The following is a 22,631-nucleotide window of genomic DNA, read 5'->3' as shown; positions in this document are numbered from 1 at the left end:
TCAAAGGGACTTTCCCGACGCGGTTCCAGCGATATCGAAACAATTGACAATTTAAATTTAGCGTAGGATAACCTAGACAACTAAAATTTTACTAAACATAAAACATGTCTATGTAAAGGCTTAAAACGTCATCAAATGGTCAACCTTAGCCTAATATCGCAGATCAATAATTGTTTGAATCGCTCTGTGAGGAAACTTCGATTGGTTTTATCATCCCACCTTTTCCTTCGGCATGGAAGAACTCTGCCAGTAAATCCAGAGCCTCTCTTAGCCGGTGGTGGTAGACTCTCGGGCGTTCAGCGCCACCAGCGTCTGCTTGTGTGGAGACTTCCTTCAACACAGCGCTCCAGCAACCGGCCAAAGCACGAGTGAATGCGCGAGGGAGCAACCAAGTATTTAGTTGCGACAAGTGGTGATCTAGGAACTCCAACAGAGGAGTTATGGCCTGTTGAATGAAATAATTAATCGAAATTAGAATTCTAGGAAAAAAATATACAGTTCAATTCAAATCTAAGTTCTGTGGCTTCGCACACTTCTTCTGATTACAGGCAAAGTTATCGAATTTATTCGAGCAAAATTAGTTCTATTAATTAATAAGTATAAAGCTTGCTTCAAGAATGTTCAAGATACCGAAAAGTTTCTGACTTTCTATATATTTTTCGAATATTGGATGTTACTGTAGAGATATTACAATATATCGGGTACCTGAGGGCAAGGCAGGGTATCTGGTGACCAAGCCAGGTGGAACACTGCCTTCCGGAGTGGTGGTCGCGCCCGGGCCGCTAGAGGGTTGGCAGCGCGGGCGGCGCGGGCGTCCAGCGTCCCAAGGGCACCGCGCACCAATTGACGGGCGTTGTCGTCATTGCCACTACGTACAGATACATGCTCCTGTATCGTCATCATCAACCTATACGTCTCTCTGCGAGCCCATGGAAGATAATGCGTCATTACTTGCATGTTTCAATTAGTTAAACGACGTATATAGCGGTACTATTCCTGAATACCCTAAAACAGTTTATTAAATTGCCCGAGGGAAACAAAAACAAAAGTTTCTAAGAGTGATCGATTTACGGCGTCCTCAGTTCTTTTATTGCTGTCTTAGTAAAAGAAAAATGTGTTGATCTAAGAAAAACGATCTCGTTAAAAGTACTTAATCTTCTCGAGAAATTATAATCGAAGGGAGTAGCCGACAGGTCGTGATCAGTAGAACGAGAAGTAATGAGAAATATAAATCCAGTATTACGCAGAGTTTCGGAGCTTTTTTTACTAATCACCGTTTACTTCTTCGATAATTTTTAAGACTACGTTTTCTTGTTTAAGTACTCCATTTTATTATTAATGTGGATTATTGTTAATTTGTCGCATGTGGCATCGACTACTTGGTCGGATAAATTTGGCGCGCTGAGGGCTCTCACCGGTTTGAGGATGTCGAGTTAGGATCCATTTTATGTGGAAGTAAAATTTTACTCAAAAACGTTTATTGGATTTGGAATAGTAGGAAAGTACCAGTAAGTTTTTTTTTTTAATAAAGTACGTTGACTTATATTACTCTATTTACTCGTAGCGAACTTCGTTCCAGGTACGAGTATTAAGCACCCACGTTTGTATAATGGAGTAAGTTCGTGTATGTTGGATTATTATGATGGCAAGTATATTTTACGAGTTGAATACAACTTTGGCCTCAGAACGGAGGGCTTGTGGAATAAATGATTAATTTATTATTTTTATTAAAGGACAGTGACAAAATTATTATAAAAGACTTAGACACATTGTTTAGTATGCGAAGGGTCTGTCTAGTTAAACACTCGTTCATCTAAAAATGTCTTAATTGCAATTGCGGGTACAAAAGATGTTAATGAATAGTCAATGCGACCCTATTCCCGATTTTGACGCTGTAATTTTGACTCTTTTGATTTGACCCTTACTGTAAGAAATTTGAATACTTAACAACTTTGATGATATTTTCCTGCATCATTGACAAAATCTCAATTAATGATTATCTACCAGCCCTTAAACTTAGTACTGTAGAGGGTGTGTGTTTGTTTAGTAGAGACGTTTGGCCTCAATGGTAGAAGATAAAGACGTACGATTAACGTTGCAATCAAGTTTTATAGAGGAGAAACCGACATCCTCTAGATACAAAGGTCTGAAGGACCTTGGAAGACGAAAACAAACCTACGTGATAATGTGTCACAGGCTTGACTAAACGTAGTGAGTATATTCTCTTTGGGCTCGTCGATCCGCGCTGGATTCAATCTGCCAGAAAACTAACGACGTCTTCCAAAAGAATTCAAATAATATGACCACAAACTAACCAACGGCCAGTAACACACGTCACAGTATATGTTGACAAGACCATTTTATTTATCTATGACATGGTACTGCTTTGTTGTCAGGCAACTTGAGACAGTCCTTCAATCGCCCCTCGTAACCTTCGCAAGAATCCATATAGCATCAATGATAGCCCGAAGGCTTTTAAGTGCATACATGATTATCGGGTTGATTGCTACTGATTACTATGCGTGGAAGGCGTCGAATACAAATTAGGTTTCGGCTTCGACTTGATAGATAGGTATTCGATCGATTGATGATTAATTTACCAATATTTCTATCGCTAAGAACGTAACGTTAAGTATGAAAATGAAATATTCTCAAAATTGTTCACCGGTGTCCGTGTTTGAATTGTTGTTTGTTTGTGTCTATCTAATAGGCATATAGAACTACGATAGGCTAAGTGGTATAGTCAGTAGAAACATACATACATACATCACGCCTATTTCCCACCGGGACTTCGAAGAAACAGCCTTCTGTAAACATTTACTCCATTCCAATGTTTACTTTAATGCAACGGAAAAATACCAGATATCAATATAAACCCGGGTTGATAGTTGATTGAATCAAGAGCCCCGGGCGACCGTTTCTCTCGCTGCGTTTGCAATTCGTATGCAATTTGAAATGTTCGATAACGAACGCGAAAACTCTGTACGTGGTTTCAGCCACATACGGTTACATACAACTAACATAGCTTCCGAGTTTCAGCTCGTATTGCGTAAACAGGAGTCGCAATATTGAACCAAGTGCTTTCCTGCGTTTATTGGCTACCAGCTGAATCCATAAAAGGGTTGTAAAGTGCACCCTATGGTGCTTTTAATATGTGCTCTTAAAGTGGGATTTTCGTTTCCGTTGCTTTATTACTCTCACGGATTACTACGTTCTATTTCTTCAAGTGTGTTAATTAACACATATACTGTGTTCATATCTGAAAGTCGGCTTTAACCCTTTCCGCATCACGCTTTTGCATAAAATATGCTGCTAGTTTCATTCCTAAAATCTGAATCTGTCTCGAAAATTTACGAAAGCGAGTTTCCTATGTTCAAGTAAAAAAAAACCTATTTTAGTGAAAATGACATTTGGCCTAATGTCAGACAAACGGTTATTAAACTATAATGCTCGTAAATACACTCGCCCGCACACACAAACACACACAATTTTCCACACACACGCACATATAGGTATGTATACACTTTAGGTTCTTTAGTGCATCAATGCAATGTATATGTGATTGAATATAGGTTCTCATTAGAAAGTTCTCGTTCTGTAATAAGTCGCCCTATAACGCAGCTGCAATACAACAAGTCCATAATTTTCAAAGTGATCGTCGTTCACTGCGTCGATGCTGTGAAGCGTATAATAATATACGCTTGACATCGATAATAATAATTGACATCGATTGAAGCGATAATAATCAAACGATGTCACGCCTGCAAGGTTCAATTGCTACGTCTAACGACTTCTTGAATTTCCTACAAACTACTTGGAATTCACTTCGTTTTACTTGCGACTTGTGAAACTAGGATTTTGTGATACATCGGATTCTGATATGCCGAGTAATTAGATGGAAAATTTATTTCATAGAGTAATGCGCAGTCCAGTGTAAGGTCAATTCTAATCGAGTAAAATGTTTACGAGACATTGCAACACTACGCTGGAATTAAAAATACGAAAAAAGAAAAATGTTTGGAGGCGAGAGATTGTTCTTTTTTTGTTTTTTTTTTTTTGGCAGATCGAGATTTTGGTTGGAGTTTAGAGGGACCTAGATGCAAATTATGTTGTAGATAAGTATAGTGAAAAAAGATTGAATCAGGGATGTAAGTACATTAGCGAAATTATAATGAAACACACACATAATGTCTTTATTGCCAAGCCTTTCAGTTAATTATTACTTTTAACTATTTTCACTGTAGCTGAAAAAGTATTCTCTGTCTGTCTGATAAGGTAAAGTGTTCATTACCCTACATAGAGATAATGCTTCATTACCCAATGCAAATTTGGACACTGATCTCGAAAACAAGCGCGCCTCAAAGTTCTAGCAGCGTCATGTTCTCTTAAACACCATACTTCTTAATTAACTCGTTTCAGTCTGTTCCACAACTAGTCTGCGAGGCAACCTTTCCCTCAGTTTTCCCGTACAGCTCATTAGTAGTCTATTGTTTTTCAAAGCCGCTCCGTAGAGGTGTTGTGCATCGTAGGTATTTTTATTAGGTTTTTGTATTAACTTTCCCAGCTACCTTGCAGAAGTACGCGTCTTTTCCCCGTAAAGTATCACGGCTACAAAAGCGTTGATGTTCCATTGTAATTTAAGTGCAAAGTAAAAGTTCTGGTTTACTATTTTTCCTTGCATATGAACATGCAGCATATTGAAGCGAGCTCGCAAATTGCAAGATAGTTTGAAGACGTGGTGGGGAATTTGGGATTACAAGTACTTACATGTGTTCGTCGTCGTACTCGGCTAGCGAACGACGCACGTACTCCAAGTTATTTACGATCGTGCATATCTCCTCCGTCGTCTTGTTTTGGCCTGTTACCAAATACAAATTAACTTTAATCGTTATTGTAGGTTACTCTGTAGTTATTGTACTATCAAATACGAGATTTGTATACAATACACAATTCTTTATTAAATTATAGGAACATATAACACAAAAATACAAATTAAACAAACGTACAAAAGAGGGCCTTATTGCAGGGCTAAGGTAGCAATGTGTTCCAGGTAACCATTGGGTAATAATGATATAATTAATTACATAACAACAGCGGGGTACTTATTGAAACGAAAATCAAAAATAAGAACAAATCGTTCAAACCCCGAAAGTCCTGAAACCCATTGTTTAAAAACTATAAATGTCTAGCAATATCGCTTACTCAGCCTCTAGTTTAATCTATTTTGAACTCTATAAAAGTGTTTAGAAAGTTTCATAAAGAAACTTGGAACGATATGGTTTCACGTACGTTGCTAAGTAACTAAACTTAGGCGGGAGTTGCTGGATAAATTTCCGGATCGGCTGGCGGGTCGGACGTATCAAACGCATAGCGGTATCATTATACGCGAGATATAACCACATATTCTATAAAAGTATTCAACGACAGATCTGCATCTGTGACTGTAGACCAAATAAATGATTTTACCTATCTATCTGTCTATCTTTGATAAAATATGCAGACTCAATTTATATTTAATTCGATACTCGTTGTATCGAATTTAATTCGATATTCGTTGGTCTAATAGAAAGCTCGGTGAGATGTGGGTATTTAGTTCATCTTGCGATGGATGTGGGTCTGGCTACCGCAGTCGTGAGATTATGGTATGAATTGTTATGTTTTCAGTATACGTAGTATTTAAAAGTATCTCTTGGTCGTTCCATTCAGTAAATAGGAGGCTTACAAAGAAAGTATCGTTTAATTCCATTCTTCTTAAGTACTTATCTATAGAACTTTATCAGAACAGAAAGTTGCGATCTCAACAATTTTGCTTTGAGTAAATCATTACACGTGAACAAGATAGGACACATGCGACACACAAAAAAATATAACATAGCATCGCCTGTGTCCTTGAAGGGGTAGGCAAATATATAGATAGATCATTTATTTGCATGAAAAAAGTACAATGTTCTTAATAGGTAATAATATGTCGTTAGTGTATTCAGCCTGCTTGCAGTAATACAGAGAAAATACAGAGGTGTATAGTATATATATACCCACTCCGTGCCAACTATGTTTAAGTCTCATGTAATAGGGGGAGATCCTATTGTCATTAAACATACAATCACGCCTGTATCCCTGAAGGAGTAGGCAGAAGAGTATAACCCATTGCCATTTTGGCGGCGATGGTGTGCTGCCTGCTGACCTGACCTGACTGAACTGACCATAGTACCCCGCTAGCCACAAGTTGGTAGTGTGACTAGGGAGCGACGATCCAACGGTGTTATGTTGGAAGTTGTATATATGCGTCTTGCTGTGTAAACTTCGATATCGCGTTTCACGATTGCTTGAAGACTGTATTATTGAATGTGGCGCCATCTTTTGCATGTGGGCGGAACTAGGTGGCCAACTAGTTGGGTCCGCCACACCATTAAACGGGCACAAATCCCGAAACCACGTGATATCAATTGTCTATGATCCGAACATGAATTCAAATACTTACGTAAGTCGAATTCAGTGGTTTAGAGTGCGAGCCGGGATTCGTATCCATGACATTACAATCTTCTTCTATCAGCCTCATCAACCCTGGTGTCAGGGTTACTATTGAGCCGCCAAAGGCCCCTGACATAGCTCATGTAACGACTATTCGTCTTGATTGTAATGTCACGCTGTTCTTCCGACAGGGCTATCACGGTTTTAGTCACGCGGGACACGATTGTTTCTTTTTTCGTGATATATCGTAGGTTTGCCTCGGACGGCATTTACTATGGCTGAAGGGTCATGATAGTACGGTCACGAGTACTAACATGTATTAACTTTGGAACCATGTCACATTAACATTTTATTATTATTATTTATTTCTTTAGGTACACATACAGCAATACAAATTAAACCGTAACTCTCATTAAATGTCAAATATGATAGTTGGTCAGGGTTCTAAAGTGGGTACATAATATTGCTCATGAATATGGACTAGACTTTGTAAGCTTTACAGTTTGCAAGTGGTAGCTTCGCATACTCACTTGTTCTATAAGACCGTCCAATTGAATTCCCATCGATTTCCTTTTCAAAGAGTAACTTGATTTTCATACCATCATCCCCCTAGCATTATTAGGGTCCACTTACCTAACCTGAAGATTTTACAGGTCAGGTCCGGTTTTTTACAGAAGCGACTGCCTGTCTGACCTTTCAACCCGCGACGGAAAAACTAGCTCAATACAGGTTAGGGCTTCCTCACTATGTTTCCTTCACCGTTTCACCACTTTTTATATTAATTTTCATAACACTAAATGATACTTCGTTATTAGAACTTTCTTGTTACATACAAATGAAACGGCGATACGGCTTACCACCTAACACGTTAGTCTAACAAGAAGCTCGGTGAGGTGTGGTTACTTAGTTCATCTCGCGATAGATGTTATCTGATTACTTTATGTGGGATATAGTCGTGGGCTTATGTTATGCTAAACAAGTAAAAAATACTTAGGTATAATTTAGAAATTAAAAAAAAAGAATGCCTGCAAGCGTAAGCGTAGTGAGCGCTTGTAGTACTTACCGTGATTTTCGTAGTATCCTTGGTCGGCGAGTGCGCCGTGGACCAAATCAGCGTAGTGCAGGGCGGTGGCACAGGCCGCCTCCAGGAGTCGCAGTCCTCCCCCTACCGTCCCCTCCTCCGCGCCGCCTATCGCACGCCACACAAGCCGCATGTGGTACAGGCTAAAACAAATAAATCTCATTAATTCCCTTTCATGTGGAAATTGAAATCTTAATAAACCAGCTACGCTCTCAGTGACCACGCAACGTTGTATTTATTATAAAAATTACGGCTTCACTTTTAATAAATTTATTTATTTACTTCACGTCCGAAGTTGTTAATAGGGTTGGTAGAGCCACAACTAATCAAATGACATCTTGCAGCATTCTTGATACTTACACTAAGTAGAAAAGCCTAAAAATCAAAGACTACTTATAAATACTTATAAATAAGAGGTTATAGAGGCAATATAGGTAGGTATATACATGTTTTGAACCATTAGCTTTAGCGTACCTATTTACTGACTAATTCGTTTTTATATCAGTTGTGTTTATACAAAAAAAAAATCGGCAATCTACACTACACAGGTACGTTTTGTTTTACATCTTTGTATTGTATTGTCTTCTTCTATATTCTATCTTGTGGGTTGTGAGTTAGATTACCAACCTGGCATTGTATTGTCTGCCAATTAGTAACGTTAATACCATAAAGAAATAGATACTCTACCCGTGTTGTGAAATGAATAATCTTGTTGTTGTGTTACACATCTTATCATATTGATAATGACTAAAATTATCTCGTGTACCTTACAGAATAAAGAATAATAAGTAAGTACTACTTCTGTAAACAAGCATTAATTTTATCGGTTACTATTTGACACTACAGGATTTTAGCAGCCATATTCTGGAGATAGGTACGTTCGAGTTAAATCGAAAGAAAGATAAGCTATATGTCAGTTCTACTCAAGTAAGCCTTATACGGGGCCTAGAACAAAAAGGAAAAATACATTGATAGTGGCGTCAATGAAGGGTTTCACTTCCAACTTGCGACCCCTTAATTTTTGAACTTTTTTATTTTATTGTATAGTTGTTATTTTACCAGAAAACTACATCAAATCCATTTTTCGTTGAATACTTTTTATGTGATTTATTTGCCCAACTCAAGATGTTCCTGATTTTAAAAGATATAAAAAAATATCCCTACAAAAGAAAAAAATCTTTAAAATCGGACTTGTTCCTGACAAATTACAAGTTAGCTTAGTGTGAGTAGTCTAAGTGTGTATGTTTATATATATAGCTAATAGTTTTTCCCTAGTAAGAGATATGTTCAGGCTAAGTAGAAAATATGATAAACTCACCATGCCGCCGTGTCTACCGAAGAGGTGCTGTGTTTAACAAGATGCTCCCCCTCCACCGACCGGTCTGCAAGCAACGTTCACGTTAAAAGAGGAAAATAACTGTGCTGGAAAATATTATACTAATGCGCACAAGAAACGCAACGAAAGGGTGGGTCAGCATTCTGTTTCCGTGTCAGCGTTTCTCCGGTATTTGTATTTGGAAGCAGTTTCCGTTCAGATTAGGTTTACTGTTTTAGAGACATTTGTTATTTCATTACTTAAAAGGAAAACAAACTCATTCCTAACATAGGTACAAAATTTATATGTTTATGATTATAAAAATGATATTGCTAAACTCCACTCTCAATATACGTAGGTACGTACTCGTACGTTCTTCTTCTTGATTACTTACTTAAAGGTTAATATCGTTTCTTTCTTTTGTTCGTTTCGTTTCGTTCTTTGTATCTTTATGTCGTTTATATTACATTGTATCAAATTACAATAAACATCAGACTATGAAAGAAGCAATTCAATAGTTGGCAAACTGACAAAGTGGTGTAGTAAGTAATAAATTAGTATCACTAGCATTTATCGTCTCGGGCCAATAAAAGGTTTCGTGTCGCGCCTCAGTTTAGATCCGATGCTTATCTAAAGGGGCGCCCTCGCGCGCTGCGAACGTTCGCCTTTTGTCCTCTCCACCGACGCGTCGGCTTAACTCAAAGTAACTTGTATTCTTTCGCCCTTACGTTTCAATTCCTTTGCCGACTCTCAGAACTCACTTCAAAGCGGCCACATAACTGTCGGTAGTTCTCAGCATTTATTTCGGAAATTGTGGCCTGGAGTTTGATGTTTGCGGCTTACTGTTTGCACGATATAATCTGCGTGATAGTTACGCGCGAATTAGTTCCCTGTGCGAAATTAATGTGTGCTGTGCTCACTTGTGCCGTTTGGCTTTCATTAGGATTATCCTGGGTCGGCGTGTACTATTTAAGCGTTGCTCTTTGTGTCACGTCATGACGAAAAAACGGATATAGGTAGCCGCGCTACCACCACCGGCTTTGTGCAGTTAGCAGAAATAATCTGATGAGTGGTTGCACCGCCGGAGGAAATCACAAAGCTGATTTATTGACTTCCAATATAATGCCTCTCTATATTGAAATTCCAAGAACAGGAATGTACCAATAATTACGTAACGCATCATCTTGCATCGGCGTATGAAATACCGGTATTTGCACTAAGGAGTAAGGTATTTGGATATAAATCTGTATGGGATTCGTAATCAAAAGGGTGGCTCTACATTTAAGTTTATCGGTCTTTTGTTACAAGAATTTATGGCTGACCGAAGTCACAGTTGGAAAGTCGTATTTCGTCATGAAAAGTTTGTTTGGTTCTTTAGTTCGGGCGAAATAAAACTTTCGAAGATCCTACGTAAAATGACTACCTACAGTTTATTTGAGTTAATAGATGTAGCTTACTTTTGAAATAAGTAGTACTTTACATCTATATAAAATGGCAGATCTTCATATTTTTTTAATCATGCGATGACTTTATAAATATCAGCTATGTCACAGTAGGAGAAGTTAGTTTTAAGACTAAAGAATATTTTTATCCTCATGAACATTTGGTCAATTTTAATTAGTTTATAGTATGGGTTGCTAATAGGTAAAAGGAACATGTAGGCATATACTACAAATACAGATGAAACAAACGCACTAGGAAGTGATTAAAAACAATAAGATGTGTATAGTCACCAAGTTCGACGGCCGCGCGGACTCGCTGCAGGGCCATGGTCTTCGTAACTGCCAGCCAGCGATCGATGAGCGGCTCGAACCACCTGCGTCACACATTAATTACCATACCATATTGAACACCAAACCACGTTACAGGTTTACAAAAAAAAAGAATAAGTGAATTATAAAATACTTGGTAGAAACAAAGTTGTTCAATAAAAAAATTAGCCGTTCTACCTATTTGTTTGAGATAAACTGTTTTGATTAAGCTTTCTGTGCCACAAATCAAGGTATTCAAGGCGCTTTCAAATGTAGGGTATCTATTTGAACCTTCCTCGAGAACATAATAGTGATAACTGCACTAAGTCGTATACAACAGTCTCGAGATTATCGCGGTCAGATTAGAGCCGTATTTCAAGGACTTCCTATTCCATTATATATACGTATAAAGTATAACCAAGGTTATACCATTTGTTAGTCGCAGTACCACCTGCAAGACTATGTTCAGACATCTTTATCTTCCAAAGCGTTACGCGTAAAAGAAAGATGCGAATATCTCGAGGCAGAGTTGCACAGAGCTGCAGATGGAATCCAGATGCGACGGAATATCCAAATATATTATAGATACAGAAACAACACACACGCGTTTTTCATTTCATAAAAGCTTTCCAACGCTTATTAATTATCCCCTAAAAACGAGTAAGTATTAAGTCCGAACGTCAATGGTATTACAGCCTTTGTATTTCATATTTATGCTGAATGCATTTTCCAGTGAAAATTGATTGGAAATGTTGTTCTGATTCACTGTTGATATTTTACAGGGATATTTGCAACGCAACAAATAATGATGTTTGTAAATACTGGCATATTGCAATCCTATTTGGTGAAAAACGTATGTTTCCGAGTATTTTCAATTTAATATTTGGTTGGGCATTTCATGCTTTGTTTCGGAGGCAGTTTATACGCCCTGTATATTAAGCTGATTGACGGCTTACTGGGCGAATAGCGCCGACTAATTGGCATCAACATGGAAGTTTCTAGACCCGCCCTTGGAGCAGCACCGGACTTAGATGTACAATCCGCTTAACTGAACTTATTGCCGCAAAGGATACACATGTTGCCTATATTTAAAAAAAATATAAGTAAATAAGTACTGATGATTTATTTGTTGTAAAATTACCTAATTAATACAAAAGAAATTGTACTTCTGGTGTTGGGATTGGCGTTGGTCTGGTTGACGTTTAACTTTCTTTCCTAAAAAGATAATAATATACTTACAACATAACGAGGTTTAACCTAATCTAGACTATATGTCGTCCTGAGCCGGCGCACTACTTATGTCCTGTCAAATCGATCAAGTTGGAAAGTGCTTATTGCTACATTTGCTCAAGGCATCGGCCCAGTTCATGGCATTTCCGTAAACGTATACACTGGTTTATACGTGAACTTGAAATTAGAAATAGAATTTTAAGATACTCAACTTTAACCTTCTATGTTTCACGGCCTTGTGCGTACTCCGGCCAGGCCCTCCGGTATTATTTGGAAAATCGTAGATTTTTATGTTTACGTAGTAACTATATAATTACGTAGTATATAATTTACGTTCAGAGTGAGTGTTGAATTTCAACTTTGTAAACAAAACGTTCAGAAGTTTACTTGCTTTCATAAACAAACGAACAGTTTTGAAATTATAGTTTAGACTCGAATTACATTGCACTCATATTTAAGTACCTGAACAAAATTACATTTGTGGTAAAATATACGGGCTACTTTGTTCTACTTTTATTATACTGTGTACTATTTTGCGAACATTTATTTCATTTCCTACCTATGTCACTTTTTCTACAATTTAATACACTTATTTCGTTACCTCATGTCAAAATAAATTTAAAACATTAATGTATAAACGCCAGGGCAAATATTTCCATTTTGGAATATATCCGATATTTTACGATAACCTGGCTTCAGGAATACCTAATGGAAAAATTTTGGCGAGTTTTGATATTTTTTTACGTTGACGTTCGAAAGTTCGCAACGCAATATTGAGGCAGACAAACCTGATAGGCATGTAATACGAGTTAGTTAGTGATTGTGAGTTAGTATTGTATAAGACCGAAATAAAAATATTTTACTTATTTTTTCCTGGACGTATATGATATTCATGATTTAGATAGATGAGTTTCCTTTTATAATATTTTTCTCATTGTTCCTTTTTCAGAAAAGTTAAGGAAAAGTTAGAGAAAGTTGGGTAGGTAACGTACGTATACATAATCTAATTTAGATTTGTTGTAACAATTTTGAGTGGTTTCGGGAATAATAATGTTTTATATGTACATTACGTGGTTATTCTAACATTATTCGCAAAATGGTTTTGAGAATTAATATTTATCGGAGCGATATTTTAAAGTTACCTAAGTACGAAGCCAATTTTTTATTTGCCGTTCAGGAAGTTGTTTGAACCAATCAACCAATGTCAATATATTACTTATAGTAACAGGGGGTTAAAAAGGGTACATTGAAACAATCCATCTTAAAAGCAATACTGCAATTTGACATTTGCGCATATAAAAAGTAAATGAATGTGCAATGTCAACAAATATTAAATAAAAATATTGCTTTTTTAGATGAAACGCTCCAGATGAAACCCCTCAGTTTTTTGCTGCGGCGTTTTAAAAGGGACTGGGCGTTAATAACAAGTTGAGATTTAGTAGGTAACAGGGACAGGCTGTTCAAACAAATATTAAAACAATTGGGACAAAGTAAACATGTTTCAAAAAGGTTTACAAAAGTTTAGAACGTGTTGTTACACTATGTAGTAGGTAATATTGACGTCATTTCAGCTACACTGTTGGACTCAAAAATTGACTCATACCGTAACGTAAGTATATCAATATAGGGGACGCTACCCAGAACTACAAAATATAAAAACAAAAAAAACTACTTAATTCAGTTTGCGAATATAAGTTGACCCTTGACCTGTACACACCATAGAGAACCACCTTTCTGGAAGCCGGTTCAAATTATAAAAGATTTTCCTTCGGATCGTGTGTGAATGCGCTTAATTTAAACATAATAAGTATATACATTGAGCCCATAGAGTAAGTTAAGTGACTTATACATTTCACTTAATTTATCCAGTCACTTACAACTATATATAGTAATATAATATACATCAATATACTTACATGTACGCGCTGAATAGATGCGCGGGAGGCTCATGAGGATTAGAAGGCGCGGGTGCAGCTGCCGCGCACAACTCGCGAACCGCCGCCAGCACCTCGAACGGCAAGGTCTTTGCGGACACCACGCATACTGGACATACAATTTTAATGTGCTACAACTTAACATAGCAGTTTGGTGTAATCAAAAGACGGGTAAGTAAAGATTAGTTACTTAAGTATAGGGCAGTCGTGGTCCTTTATGGGTTATCCCTAAGTAGAAATATTATAGAAGCACCTATGTAGTGTTCTTCCAGAAAATAATTTCTTGACTCTATTTTATATATCTAATCATTTAATATACCCAATAGGTACACATTACCTTACCTACCAAAACAATCGGTGAACGCATATTTTAAGCCAAGCAAAGCTTAATCGAATGAATTTTGATACTGCAATTCAAATTTGCTTGGCTGTCAAATACTTAATCACACGATCACCGCTTGTTTATTTTTTATTGGTAAGACGGTTATTAATATATACTTTGATTTTAGAACACACGACATAAAAGGAAAATTAGTCTTGCCAAAAAGCCTTTACGGCCAACAATATTATCCGGCGTCGCTAGAGCACGGTGAGTTGAATGTGTGGACAGTATCTGTGTGAATGTGATTGGTTCGCGTGTGTGGCATAGTATGTGACGTGTAAAGTACTCAGAGTGTGACGGAAGCGTAACACCCGTATTCTAAGAGGTTAACTCCAACGTCAACTCGTGATCTGGTGCTGCGTATGTGGATAGGCCTGCTTCTGTCAGGGAGCCCATAAAACACTGTTTCTGTGAAGTCATATAAATTGTTTATTTTTCACTTTCCTTCCACCGACTGCAGTTGGAATACCATTGTATTTAAGTTTATAAATTATGTAATACAAACTGGATTAAAAAAAAAGAAAGAAAGGATAACATGAAACAGTAGGACTAGGGCCCTGTGCTGAGAGGTTTTCTGGCCACGTCTTTCCCTCAGCGTTACAGATTTCGATGTGGTAGTAGTTTTACAGTTAGTTACATAATATATAATTTTTGACGTTCAAAAAGCGCTGACTATGTAAGCCAATTTTGAAAAAGAAATATTTTTGAATTTTTTGAATTTTCTTCCTCACCTCCGTTCTCAGTTAAGGCGACCTCAAGACCATCCTGGAACTCAGCTCAAAATCGGTATTGTTAAATGGCGCCTCATCTCGAGTTTACTCTATTAATGGCATGACGTCATTTTGTATTATTATGTTGGCAGTATGATATGCTCGACTCCAGTGAGTAAAATCCTCAAGTCGAGGATGTAAATGTAACTTACAATACCAAAATGCTCATCTTAGAATACCGGTGTCAGACTCGATACATTGTGTCTATTACCTACTCAATAGGGTCGATGTTGCATCGACACAGGTCAATTTGTTTATTTTTAACCGTGAATCAAAAGCCAATTGAAATATCAAATCCAGATAAATGAGTTGAATTCAAATGCAAATGTTCCGGAGTAACTAATTAAACTGGATGCATTTACGTAGTTCAAAGCTACGTGGGTGTACCTGTAATATTCCGCGAACCTGGAAATTCTATTTTAGTATTTGATCAAAAGCACTGAAAGGAATTTATTATTTGAATCGGGATGGAAACTAGAAGCTATTTCTAGGATAAGCTATTTCTAGAATCCCGAGAAATGATCTAGTCAGCATGCTTTGCAGGAAAAAACAGGAGGTTTATTTATGCGCCTTTTATAAAATGCATCTTATTTGTTTATTGACCTGTCAGTTATAGTCTAGAAATACATAATAGGAAAGGCTCTTTCTTCTACATCCATTTGTATGAATGACGATCTCTAGCTAGTCTTGTTCTGGTAGCTATATCATGCATCCATGTAAAATTACATTAGGAGTGCATTTGATTAATATTCCCGAATTTCAGCTTGTGTATTTTCAGGTACTACTAAATATGTTAAAAATATATTAAAATAACTCAAAGTACTTTTTGTCTATCCTATTTTGTACTAATAAATAAAAGAGCAAGTGAGATATGTGTAAAGTAGGAGGTAGATATATTACCTCCGTTGCCTTGTTCATCATAGATCTCTTCTTCAGCAACTCCACACCAGCCTTCATTCACCCAGTGGTCGACACACTGCCGCACATCCTCTGATACCTGTTATAACATCATGTCTGGTTATGATATGACCCAACGTGACAGAAAGACAGATAGTGTGACGTAACGCGCACACTAAAATGGCCGTGGACTGCGTATTGATCTTAAACAAAGCAAAAAAAATTGCTCAAAAAAGTTCGAGCTCATCATAAATATAATTACTAAATCTTGTACCTATTGATCATATATGATTAGATCCCGCTTGCAACTTGTGCAATGTGTGATGTACCTGTGTGTTCGTTGAATTTTTAATATTAGTTATATGTGTGGGAAATAAAGTGTTTCGACGAACTTACCTACATATCAAAAGTACAACAGAACAATAAAAATAAACAAAGATTGATGAGACTGATATTCCACCTCACAACCCACACGATAAGAAGAAGATAAAAATAAAGGATACCTACTCATATAATAATTAAAAGCAGTTGTTTAAGACTTTCTAGGATATGTGTTCCTGGAATAATATAAAGTATATTCCCGTCCACCGCTTCTATTCACCGGTTGTTCCTAGAAAAAGCATAAAAGCGGCCACAGAGGGATTTTCTTGAATCCAATAAGATAGGATAAACTATAAGCTTTGAAAATGTAGTATCATATAAAAGAAGAATTCCCTTGTATTTAGAATATACTTACCGTAAGTTTTCTTTGATGGATTAAGTACATACGGTACCTATGTACAGTACCTCTACAAATGCAATGTACCAATCAATATAAATATTTTTCTTTTATTTCCTCTAGTTGCGAATGATTTGAAAGGATAATTTCGTAAGAGGTCCCATATCTTTATGTTCATTATTACATTACTACATCATTTACTCTAACAGAAACGTCCAAATGTGCGTTATATTTTAAAAGGTTGTGTTCGATCCATCATCAAATTTTACCCTGTACAACCACATACACGCGTGTCGATTACAATTATATTAATTGAAAAAATAATTGATACAAATGTACCTCCGCCACCACCACCAACACCTAGAGTGGGATAAGGGCAGGAGGATGGATGATGAATTGATTACAAAGGTACTTTCTGAAATAACTGAAACATGAAAGGATTCGAATATTGTAATCATATTAATTAATATACATTTGCCTAATTTCAGATTGAGTTCGTTATTAAGCGCCTTTTTAGACAAATTACAGTCTTTTAAATATTCTAACTTATCTATCTTATTGCCATAGGCTAAGGCAATTATTGCACATACAGGGAAAGTACATTTTAGTTGATAAATGTAAAGCAAAAATTCAACTATTTCACGAATTTTTTATCTTGAAATTATTAGCAGGATTGCGGTACTGTGACCGAGTTCAAATCCAATGTGCATATTTTAATCAAATACCAGTGAGCCGTCAAATATAGGTACGTAATTAATTCAATTGAAGGTAATGTTTCAGTGGGTACTCACCATTTTGTCTATTTGCATGAACACTACGTGAAAATACGGCACGTTGTTGGTCCTGAAATACGTAAAATCATGTTACTTGAATGAATCACAATACGCAACATCATGTTATTTGAGTCAATCACATCGCATCTCAAAGAGAATGGGGAAATACAAACAAAACGTGTCCCGGCCCGCGGGTTCCGCTCTTCAACTGTGCTTGTAAATAAGGCCATACATGCGATTCGACAATACAATCCAAAACACATGTGCCCGATTGAAAAGGAAATCCTCAGAAAACTTTCTAAAGAATAAGATGAAAATATCGTTGAGTATTTTTCGGCCTTTCAGGAGTTGTATTTTTACCAAATACTAATAAAGGGGGTTACTTCTATTGTTCGCTTTCACGTTGTGTAGGTACTTAATGACCCTATAATATTGAAGGCACGGCGCAAATATAAATATAGAATGCCATATACTCAATCAACCGGAGGGGGCCTGTGCCCAGCAGTGGGACGTAAATAGGCTGTTTATGTATGTTATGTATGTATGCCATATACTTATAATCCACTTATAAATGTTACACATGTTGCTTCGCGGAAATAATTGCAATATCTGCTGAGAGTGGGTGGGAGATGTTTACAAAGAATTTATATAACTTGAGTGGAACTTACGTTTCCGTGTGCCTGCAAATATCTTTAAAATGTGGACAATTTTGTATGGACTTGGTAGCATTATCTAAATGGTGGACTATATATTCGGATGGTTGTATTATTCATGACGATCACTAGTGGCTCTGATCACATTGTTACTCCATACAGGTGCGACTTTTGTAGTATGTGAGTCCCTGTGTATGGGCGAATTCAATTCAAATTCAAAAATATCTTTATTCAGTAGGTAACATAGTTATACTTAGAATCGACAATTTTTACATAACGAACGTCTCATCTGCCTAAAACTATTGCAGCTTCTCACAACCTGTATAGCCGGGGAAAAGAAGCTGCAAGAAAAACCTCGGCACAGGGCCCTAGACGTTCTTTAAAAAATAAAAATAAACATAAAATAAATTGTTATACAATTGAGTAATTTAGCTGCCTAATATCAGTTCGCAGACAGTTAATCTCATGCATAACTTTATAATAACCTTTTTTGTAAAGTTTTTGTTTAACTACTGTCTTAAATCAGTTGGTTAGTTGACAATTAAAACGTAGAATACGTTGTTAGCTTATTATACCTCTATTCCCGGGCGCTAAAACTAACAGAAGAATTGTACTCTCTACCTCCATGTCTTATAAACATTTTTTTCTTAGTTTGCGAAGATTTTGGCATAAATGGACACTACGCTGCTCACCGAATCTATCCGCATCTAACACATTGGATTATTATATTATTGAGATAAGATGATCACTTGTAATCATACAGTTAATAATTCATCTTGGCACTTTCTATCAAAAGTGGCTGCAAGTTGTCTTTACACTGCTTGTGGCCGAAGCATCAGGAATTACGGGTGTTTACGTAGTGAACTCACGTTTCGAAGAGCGGGTGGTAGTATGTGAGTCCCTGTTGCAGGTCAATCTGTACCAGCGTGATGAGGTTCACCAGGTCCTCCCCGCGCTCCGACTCCGTATCCTGCGCACACAGTGCCTCGTACCACTCCGCTGTTCCTTTGCGAAGGGCTCCCACTATTTCGCTCCTAACATAAAATTGAAAAATTAGTATACTTAATATAAATATATTTTGGAATTATATATTGATAAAGTCATGATATTAAATGATAGATATATTTTTTAGTTATATGAGGCTATATACATATTTCATAGGTTCTGAATCTGGATCGTAATCATAGAGTCAATTAAGTACCTACTGATTTTTTTTTAAAGTATCTCTGTATGTAATTTATGTATTTTTATGATTAATATTCATTTTTTAGTGTGTCAGAATCGAAACAAATGGAATTCTATAGTCTCTGCTTACCCCGGTGGGAAATAGGCGTGAGTTTATGTATGTATGTAATAATATTAATTTACTTCAAGACAACACACATAAGTGTATGCACGCTTATTAGTTAATACGATTCACTTTAACTTATGTCATTACCTTATAACTGGAGAATATTTGACACCCATAGTAATTAAATCAAAACTGACTTGAAAAATCCGGACCTTTCAAATCTCCAGGTCAGGTAAACGGACCCTGTGTAAATGTATTAAATGTATTAACGCTAGCTAGGGAGATGGTGATATGTAATTGAATCAAAGCCTTAGATAGAACAAAACAATTATGTTATTATTATTACGTCACACAAAAAGACGTAATACTTATTCGATTTATCCAGATATTGTATTGATCGATTTTGTTTACAAACAACTGGCGACAAAAAGATAGCAGCTGTATTTTTTGTACCAGACGAGATGGTTCGTCTCCCGTCGTCTTTTGTACTTTATGTCGTTTAATTTCCGCATCGCATCTATACAGCATACCTACAGAGCTTCGGTATGACACTTAATAATAAATTGTCTGTACGTATTTGTACGTTGGAGTTTGCGAGTCATTAAATTGTGAGGAAAATTACACAATCCGTACCTAACATATACTGTAATCTTTCTTACGTATACGTAAGGACAAGAATAAATATCAGCGAAGACAATCTCTCGTCGTTATAAGGCGCACTGATGAGACTGTCCAAAGCGAACGATACGTAGCTGCGAAACCTTACAATAACCCGGCAGATATCCAAAACATTTATTTGACTAAATAATAGTCTACCTGCCTCAATCTCTCTCGACACAAAGATAAATTCTGACCAACACCCAAACTCGGGCAAAGCTTTTAATGAAATTAATAGGAGCGTTAAAATTTAATTTTCTTTCACCTGAGTGAAGGAATTTAGATGAGACTTCCAGCTTTGAAAAGGAAGTCGGACTAAAATTATTACATTGTTGAAATGACAGAGACAGTTAGTTTATTATATTTAGAAAGTATGCTATGATACTTATATATAAAGGTACACGCTCAATATAAACTACTTAATGGTAATAAAAATATGCTTACTCGGTTACCAATCAGTAAAGTGAACTTCTCAAATTACGTTAATTACCTTATTTCCTTATTGAAAGGACAGCACCGCCAAAACGCTTTCATCTGAGCCAGTTGACTGAGACACCGGAGGAGAAACTCTAACCTGGGAACAAACGTAAATTAAAAATATATTATTTATTTATTTACACACATTTGCGACATTACAGATAAACATCCATTGGGTTACACACAAGTTTTTTTATCACGAGAGCTTATATATAAGTTTAAAAACTAAAACCCGACTACGGAAAAAATCACGAACACAAAACATAGCCGTAGTCGTATGCCAATTTGGCCTAAGAGTTTACTTACCACGGCATGCGACCACGGCTATCTTCTCAACATAACTATTCGGTAGAATTTCAGAGAAATAAACTTATTTTCTTGTTTCATACATTTTATAGTGTGATTTTCCGTAGTCGGGTTTCAGTTTTTAAACTTATAATTTTATTTAAGTATATTGTTTTGGGGTCATATTAAGATTATATTAAGATAACGTGCTTTCGATGCGTGTTTTATAAATGTGTCATGTAAATATACAAGAAAACCCGCAAGTAAGTAAAAGCTACATATACAAGGTGTTAGTGACATCGTAACGAATACTCACAGGGTAGATTCAGACCATGATTCTGAGTTAACATCAAGTGGAATTTTCCGTCGCAAAATTCATGTTATTTTTTTAGTTTTTTTTAAATTACTTTCAATTCTATACTTTTGCGATGGAAAATTCCACTTGATATTAACTCAGAATAATCAGCTGAATCATCCCTCTCAATATTCGTTACGATGTCACTTACACCCCATACAAGTACATACAGTAGCCATACAAGTAGGTATGGGTGTTAGTGACACTGTAACAAATACTGAAGGGGATGATTCAGACCATTATTCTGAGTCGATATCAAGTGGAATTTCCTATCGGAGAAGTCATGAAAATTTTAGAGCTTATTTAAATTATTTTCCGTTCTATACTTTTGCGACGGAAAATTCTACTTGATATCAACTCAGAATTATGGCCAGAATCATCCCTCAAAGTTTTCGTTACGATGTTACTAACACCCTGTATATTTCAAATGTGCAAAGTAAGCCCTTTCATACCCAATACTTTCGTCCTCACTTTATGTCCTGTGCAGGGCGCCACATTGAATTTAGCGTGACGTCACATAGCCTACAATCATCGGACAATCAAGACGCTTCTAGTGACAAAGTTAGGTTGGAACAGACGTGTATACACACGTATGTACACACATAGCGGTAGCATAACCCTCCTTTTTGCTTCGTAGTCAGGTAAAAACTACTTTAGAATAACATCATAGCGTTACTTAGATTATTACATATCATAGACAATACTTACATCAATGGACAGAGCTAATAGGCATCAAAGGTTCAAATACTTTTACACTATAGGTATATAATATACTATTGGTTTGTGTATAGTAAGCTATAGTTTAGTTCAAAGCATGCTGATGACAGAGGTGGCACTAGAAGCGCTTCGGGCTGGTTTTTTAAGGGTGATATTTAAATAGAGATCTTTTTAATAACGTTATTGTCGTATAAAAATCTACCTTGTACCTTTTACTCTGAATTGCTAAGTCAGCCGTTATCAATGAGCATCTATAAAATACAATATTGTAACGCCGCTATAAATGTTCAATGTAGGCCACTGTAAATACAACACAGCATGGCAGCTATTCTTCAGCATCTATATTTGTAACATAGATCTAGTAAGCTTACTTCTTTTTTGACGTGACTTATTGTAGATTTGACGCAAATGGCATAAACTTGACCGGGCAAATGGGGAGCGCTGAGGGCTGTTACCCGGTATTACCTACGCTCGGTATTAAGCATTAGCCACGTTGTTCATGGCTATAAACTCCGTCTCCTTTGCACGTGTTCGGATAGACATTTTATACAGTTATAAGACGTAAAGTGCCGAGTCATTTATCATTGTCTGTCATGGTTATGAACCTTTTGACACACCTTAAGATACGTAATTCGGACAGAAGACGGATGTTGATATACTATTTCATGTCTTCCTTTGTTTTTATTTTAGGGAAAATTGATAAAGAAAATACAAATGTCATCAGGAATGTACTTAATATTTTAAGTTTTTTATGGCCGATAAGGACACGAATGCATTTTATGAGGTATTAAAAGAGCGAAAGTTTCTAAACTGATAAGCAATTTGTAGTGTCCGTCCAAATCTATGATGAATTGTTTTGAATGGTACTTACTCA

The 22,631-nt window shown here is 36.6% G+C and overlaps 1 protein-coding gene across 1 annotated transcript in view; it reads right to left on the bottom strand.

The window, feature by feature from the left end:
• Positions 1-22,631, bottom strand: part of LOC126372669 (BAI1-associated protein 3) — a 76,406-nt gene that overhangs the window by 3,560 nt on the left and 50,215 nt on the right. Inside the window, exons 12-22 of the mRNA XM_050018518.1 lie at positions 20,414-20,497; positions 18,845-19,009; positions 17,341-17,392; positions 15,835-15,931; positions 13,765-13,891; positions 10,601-10,683; positions 8,871-8,934; positions 7,535-7,695; positions 4,768-4,858; positions 706-919; positions 220-445 (exon numbers count right to left, since the gene is read on the bottom strand). Of these exons, the coding sequence (XP_049874475.1) occupies positions 220-445; positions 706-919; positions 4,768-4,858; positions 7,535-7,695; positions 8,871-8,934; positions 10,601-10,683; positions 13,765-13,891; positions 15,835-15,931; positions 17,341-17,392; positions 18,845-19,009; positions 20,414-20,497 (1,364 nt within the window). The remainder of the gene's footprint in view (positions 1-219; positions 446-705; positions 920-4,767; positions 4,859-7,534; positions 7,696-8,870; positions 8,935-10,600; positions 10,684-13,764; positions 13,892-15,834; positions 15,932-17,340; positions 17,393-18,844; positions 19,010-20,413; positions 20,498-22,631) is intronic.

This window comes from Pectinophora gossypiella, chromosome 14, assembly GCF_024362695.1.
Source record: "Pectinophora gossypiella chromosome 14, ilPecGoss1.1, whole genome shotgun sequence".
In the NCBI taxonomy this organism is placed as follows: Eukaryota; Metazoa; Arthropoda; class Insecta; order Lepidoptera; family Gelechiidae; genus Pectinophora; species Pectinophora gossypiella.
The sequence above is the reverse complement of the archived record's forward strand: the minus strand, read 5'-3'. Positions and strand labels throughout refer to the sequence as shown.